Genomic DNA, 6,934 nt, shown 5'->3' with positions numbered 1-6,934 from the left:
CTCGAAATCAGAAAAGTCTATTTCAATCATGAACAATGATTCATAACAAAATCAATTTTACAAATTCTTAAATCTTAATGAAAAAACGAAATCAGAAGGATTGAAAGAATTTAACTAAATCGATTCACAGTCCACAGACTAAAAAATTATAGACTACATTGATGCAAAAATCAGAGACTTCAGACGAAAACGATTAGAAAGATTGAAACAAATCCAATTAGTGTTGTAGTAGTATCGAGTCTCAAGTCTCAACTATCAAAAGAAATCTAATTTCCACTAATCTCGATTGTTGCCACTACTATTCCAGTTAAATGAAATCAGAAATTAGAAAATAAAGAATGAGTATTCTCAACTGTGTATTGCGCAACGAATTCAGAAAATCAGAAAAGATGAGAAGAACTGATTAACTTGAACTAGAGATAGAAGAATGAGAACTAACCGTTCGGTCGTTGTAGAGATGGACAATGGTGTCGTTTGGATTTTCCATGGAAGCGATTCAAGTGAAGCGGAAGATTGAAGAGATTAAATTGGCCTTGGAAGTCGGAAACACAGTAGGTCAGTAGGCACGCCACACGCTTCTTTAATTTGGATTTGGATCGACACCTCATAAGTGATAATAGTGGGCCAAAACTAGTCCATAAGGCTTAAAAAATATGGGTTGCCACTAATATAACCCAATAACATGTATAAATATGGGGCCCTTTGGCATTTGGGGGTGCGGGGCGATCGCCTAGCTTGCCGAGGGCCGGCCCTGAGTCTAGTTTGACAATGTTTCTATCGGAGAATACATGAAAAACTAGATCATATTCCACATATAAATTGACATTAGAAACTCTCTCTATGTTTGATTCTTAAATTACCAAGTCAATTTAAACCGATAATTTTCATCTACTACAACCTTCGAGCATCCTACAAATTAATTTGATATGCATTTTGACATTATCATGGATCAAGTCACTTCTAGGATTTAAAATGTTTATAATGGAGAGAGCATGAATCCTGGAAATCGAAAAAATCGTCAAATGTAAGGGTTTTTATCTAAAAAAAGTTGAGGGTTTTCGTAGAAAAGGGGTTGAGGGGTTTTTCAGAAAAAATTTCTAAACCTGGAAGATTACGGTTAAAACCTTTTAAAGTAGCCAAACTGAAAAAAATGGAATTTGCAAGGATCCTTTGGGAAAAAAAGATTTAGTCCAGAAAAAATTCAATATATAAGAATTTTTATGATATTAACCCGTTAAACAATTTAAATTTTAGGGTTAATGAAAATTGTGAAGTCTTGATACGTTCTTTATGGGAGGGTGCATTGGTACTCCTTGTACCGCATTGCTCACATGAAAAGGATATTTTAGGTTTATATACTAATCCTTAGCCTAACTCGTAAGATGTATTTTGTAAAGCCGTGAGGGTTAACATAAAGTGGACAATATTTGTCCCGGTTGGATAAGGTTCAGATCAATGGTATTAGAATGACCTTTTGTTCGTCTCGTTAAGGGAGTCAATCTCCGGACAACCATTCGGGGATGAATGGTCTCAAAGGGGCGAGTATTGATACGTTCCTTATGGGAGGATGTATTGATACTCTTTGTCCCACATCGCCCACAAGAACTTTTAAGCATGAGGGACCAAGTTCACAAAAATGATCTAATATTTGACCATCGGTGCAAGTCCAAACTTTTTTTGGACTAAACTTGCAGTTTTTTGCCTACTAAAGGACCATTTTTGCAATTTTCTCTACTTTAAAAGGAAAAAGTTGTAATTATTTGACACCCTGTATCATGTTAACAACGAACAAAGCATACCACTCAAGGTCTGTGGAGAGTACTACAGATGTAGCTAAATTAATGCATGCGTAAATGCTACTGCCCCAATTTCAAAATTATCGACTTGATCCAAGCAAATTTCATTCAACGCTTATCCAATTTCTGTTAAAACCTTTGATACTTGGCTGTCAATCCGCCCTTCTTTAACAACTACGTCTTCCATGGCGACAGATCTCTCAGTTCTTCTTGTTTTGGTGCTCATCTGTTGTTTCTCGAGATGTTTTACCGAAAGGTAAGAAACCTATTTCACTTTTTCTCGTATTTGTTAATACTTCAAAAAATTGTATATTCTTACAGTTTTAGCTCTTTTGGGGTTTAATGTAGTAATATTTTTTGTCCAATTTATGTATATAATCGGCTAATTGCTTACTGCTTTGACGTAATATGTGGATATCTCGATTGCTTATCGAACTCATATTCCAGAAGTTGTTGAAGACCGAGGATAAAATTGAGGAAATTTGTTACTTTACCCTACACGGGTTTCTTCCTTTAGGGCCCTAATTGTAAAAAGGGCATACTATAATACATACCATGTACCCTTTCTCTATAATTTCATCACTGGGGATTCCACCCCACCATATGTATGCATCCATCCATCCCCTTGTAATATTCTCCAATTATTGATAATCATGTTGGATGATAATTCATGTTTATATCTACAATGGATGATAAAGAAAAGAGTGAGTATGAAAATATGGTGTAACTGTTTTGATATTATGAAGAGAATTTGGTAACTGGTTTGTGATGGCTAATATGGTCAATTTCATTTGTTGTCTTATAGTCGAAAGGATCTTAGAACCAAAGAAAATGTTATACAATTAGGGCGTGCAGTTCCTCATCCTAACACAATTGACCCCTCACAAGTTACTGAACTCTCTTGGCGACCAAGGTCAGGTACTTTGATGATCTATCTTTAAAGGATAGGATGCTTCTTTATAAATTATAATTTTTTTTTTGACTTTTGAGTGAAGTGATGATAATTTTAAGATTATGCTTTTGACATGGTCTTTCTTTGGATCCGATAGGGTATTCTTGTACAAAGGCTTCCTATCTTATGATGAGTGTGACCACCTTATATCATTGGTAAAATCTTGATAATTATCTTTATTTGTGATATATTGACTAAAATAAGTTACTTTCACTCTGCCAAAATAAATGTTTGGATGTTTATTTTGAAAGTGATTATTGCAAATTGAAGAATCACAACCATAATCATAATCAAATAATTAGTTGATTAAAGCTAGAGATAGGTTGGTAGTTTAACATCTATGTATTTGTTTGGTTATATATATAGGGAAATGACAAGAAAGAGAAATCTAGTGGCAACAATTCAAGCAAGGTTGTGGGACAGACTACAAATTTAGATGTCTCTTTAGAAATTGAAGTAAGTTCATCTCTGTTAAATTTTCATTTTAGGGCTTTTATTAATGTTCAGAATATGTAAGTTTTTGTATAGAGAATTAGGTTTTTTCGCCATTGAATGAGTCATTGTTTGCAATCTTTTTCTTTAAAAACCACCTTGAATGGGACATTGAATTATTGTTTACAACCCCCTCAATTTGCTTTATTGAAAGAAAGATTGTTTCATTATTTTTATAATTAGTTTTTGGAATCACATTTAGAGATTACAGAATCCATCTCCATTTTCATATCATTTTAGGATGAAATAACTGAAAGGATCGAGGAACGGGTTTCAGCATGGACTTTTCTTCCAAAAGGTTTTCTCCCTTCACCTCACCTCATCATCCTTCTTTTTCTTTTTCAAGTTATAATAAACATATGGAATCATGATCTGGTCTGATTTTTATAGGAAATGGAAAGCCGATTCATGTCGTTCATATTGGTGATGAAGAGAGTAGTAGTAGTAAAGGGAAGCAGAAGTACATGAGGAGCAACACAAATACAAACACAAACACTGGAGAAATTTTACAGGCAACAGTCGTCATGTATCTTTCAAACGTGTCACAGGGTGGTCACATCGTTTTTCCTCAAGCAGAGGTTAGATAGATAAAATTTGAGTAAATTACAGATTTGGTCCCTGTGCTTTACTCAATATCACAAAGTTTGTCCAGTTATTGAAATCTTCCTTGAGAGACTTTGAGATTGAGTAAAGCACAGGGACCAAAGTGTCTGTGTTTGGGAAAAGTGATTTTTTTAATAAATTAGTTAAATATATCTTTTATGAGAATTCTGATTGTTATCAGTGGAAAGTGAAGAGCAAGATATGGTGGGGGGATGGGGATGGGGATTGTATGAAGAGGAGTGAAATAAGTAAACCTGTGAAAGGCAATGCGATTTTGTTCTTCAGTCTCCATCCGAATACTAGTTTAGACCCGAGTAGCTCACACGTGGCGAGGTGCCCAATAATCAACAAGGGGGATATGTGGTGGGCCACCAAGAGTTTTGTGGTGAAAGCAAATTCAAATTCAAATTCCAAGGGAAAGGTTAAGGATAAGGATAAGGACGAGGATGATTTATCATGCACAGATGAGGATGAGAGCTGCCCTCAGTGGGCTTCGTTTGGGGAATGTGAGAGGAACCCGATATACATGGTGGGCACTCCCGATTATTATGGTACTTGTAGGAAGAGTTGTAATGTATGCTCATAATTCATAATTCATAATTATATATACATATAAATTTTAAACCCCCTTTATGAACAGTGAAAGTAGCCCATTTTTCATTTTAGCCCCTAGACTTTTGTGTTTTTGGGTTTTGTTAATTTTAATCTAATTTTACAATGGTTTTTATTTTAGTCTGTGGTCCGGATTAGTGTCTTGTACACGTGTTATGTCCCCTTTTCCACCTCCCCTGCTTCCAATCAGATGCGTTTCTCACTCCTTTTTTTTTCCTATCCCTTATACCGACTCTTCTAGTTTTCATTCTTTCTTGCTCATGACACCCCCAACGACTTCGGAAATGTTTGATGCTTCTTGGGGCTTCTTTGGCGACCGTGAAGTCACCGGATGAATTCTAAGATCGATCGACAATAGCCTTCTTCGATTCTGGACATATCCCAGCCGACCAGACCGATTCCGGCCACAAGACACGTTGGCGACTCTGCCTCTACCATAGCAGATGCCTACAGCTTTGCCTCCAACATTGTATATGCCGCAGACCCTCTTCCATCGGTACTACAATTTCTCATCATTCACCATTAATCAGAATCAATTCCTTCTGTGCTCTATTTTTCTTACAATCAATTGTGTTCTCACGCAAAACTGCAAACGATTGAGGAACGGACAGACACAGATGCGGGGTCGGAACCTTCACCTGCTATAGGCAAGCAACGATCGGTGTATCATGTCGACTAAACGACGGACAGGGAAGAGGAGGCAGCGACAACAGACACTGGCGCTGCTGGTGATGGTGGCAGTAGCTTCTCTATTCTCCTTCCTTACAATCAATTCAATACCCATTTTATATTTTGTTAATTCAGATGAGATGATGTCGTTTGTTCCAGGTACCTGAATCGTCTCCATGGTATCCCAAAAATGCACTTAAGTTATACTTATACATATCATAAATATCGAAGGCTTCTTTTTCTCTGTATGTATATATATGGTGTAAAAGGTTACTATATGGAGGGTGAAATAAATTCGGTATATGGCATAGAAAATAAAAAATTTAGTTTTCCATTCGGAAACTATGGATTTTAATAATGTTATTAATAAGAAAGAGTACAGAAAGCGTGCTATTCTAAGGTGGAAAGAAAAAAAAAAAAATAAGAAGCGCCAACGTTACAATCCAGATTTTGTTTTGGAACCAAAAAATAATAGACGCAAAAGGAAAATTTGTTCTAATACATCAGGTAGAGATTTGTTACAGCTTGTTCCTTCGGCTGCTACCTGTTTGCCTGTTGTTATTTGATTTTCTAGATCCTCATTTTAGTGTTAGTGGTTAAGAACATCTCCATTCTCTAAGAAGCATCTCAAAACCATGACAACCTAACCAACCTATTCACCAATTTATTGCCATGTTTACATAAAAAATTATATTTAGTTAAATAAGTTACAAACTCAAATAATTGTTCAATATTTAAAAAAAAGTCAATTGTAAATTAATTGTCCAATGAACATTATAATTTTTTTTTTAACTTCTATGCAACTCGATTGTCTAGGGTTTCATTTTTTTACTTGTTAATTTTAAAATCAATAAAAAGTATAACATACAGATTATATATAATTGATGTAACATAATTTATTACATAAAATTTATGAATGATTTTGTTTTTGTAGTAATTTTTTTTTTGTATATATAAAACAAAAAAAGAAATTTAATTTACATATAATTTCACTTGAAAGGTTAATCGAGACTTTTACTATGAGTACATATTACATTAAAAAAAAATAGTAGACCATCTAAGTGACTCATATTAACCTATTTACAGCTCCCATGTGAGATGACAATCGTGAATCCTACCAGGAAATTATTTTATTAGTATATTAAAGCAAAACTTAAAATGTTCGACCAAACAAAAATACCAAAAAAAAGAAGAAAAGTCGTAGAGATGCTAAATATTATAAGCGGGGCTTGAAAATAATTCCAAAACAACAACGAATAAACCAGTTAGCAAATTGAGATGCCTCAGTATTCGACAAACAGAACTGATTACCAACCAATGTTTTGTCATTTATAGTAAATTAAAATTATTGGATCAACATCCCTTCACATAATAAACAAACAGACAAGATGGAGTTTAATGATGACATATGTAACATTTAATTTTCATTTAATGAAATTTAATTATATTTTAGTATACGAATGTGACACATGTCATCATTTAAATGAGAATAAAGATTGATAGAACAAAAAGTAAGAAGATATTTAGTTTATCATATTTTAAAGATGTAACAAATTATCATTCTTCAACGATTTAATATCACAAGCTTACCCCTTCTATAGGGTCAGTTTTGATGTGGTGCACGGTGTTGCACCGACAACACCTGCTTTTTTCGCAAACAAAAGAATTTTTTTATTACCTTTTGTGCCGCTACGTAAAAAAAAACAGGCAACTACTAAAAAAATGGCAATTACGTAAAAAAAATATCAGTCTATTGGATCAGTTAAGCCTAAATGATTAGTAGCCCAAACATTTAATCCAACTAATATTA

The 6,934-nt window shown here is 34.3% G+C and overlaps 1 protein-coding gene across 1 annotated transcript; it reads left to right on the top strand.

The window, feature by feature from the left end:
• The first annotated feature begins 1,761 nt into the window (after window positions 1-1,761).
• Window positions 1,762-4,508, top strand: LOC111896297 (probable prolyl 4-hydroxylase 12). The gene is made up of 7 exons (XM_023892301.3): window positions 1,762-2,052; window positions 2,602-2,709; window positions 2,846-2,903; window positions 3,115-3,204; window positions 3,481-3,538; window positions 3,631-3,818; window positions 4,025-4,508. Exons 1-7 carry the CDS (start codon window positions 1,982-1,984, stop codon window positions 4,427-4,429), a joined length of 978 nt encoding a protein of 325 aa, XP_023748069.1. The 5' UTR covers window positions 1,762-1,981; the 3' UTR covers window positions 4,430-4,508.
• The last annotated feature ends 2,426 nt before the right edge of the window (window positions 4,509-6,934 follow it).

The sequence above is a fragment of the Lactuca sativa genome, chromosome 2 (genome assembly GCF_002870075.4).
Source record: "Lactuca sativa cultivar Salinas chromosome 2, Lsat_Salinas_v11, whole genome shotgun sequence".
In the NCBI taxonomy this organism is placed as follows: domain Eukaryota; kingdom Viridiplantae; phylum Streptophyta; class Magnoliopsida; order Asterales; family Asteraceae; genus Lactuca; species Lactuca sativa.
The sequence above is the reverse complement of the archived record's forward strand: the minus strand, read 5'-3'. Positions and strand labels throughout refer to the sequence as shown.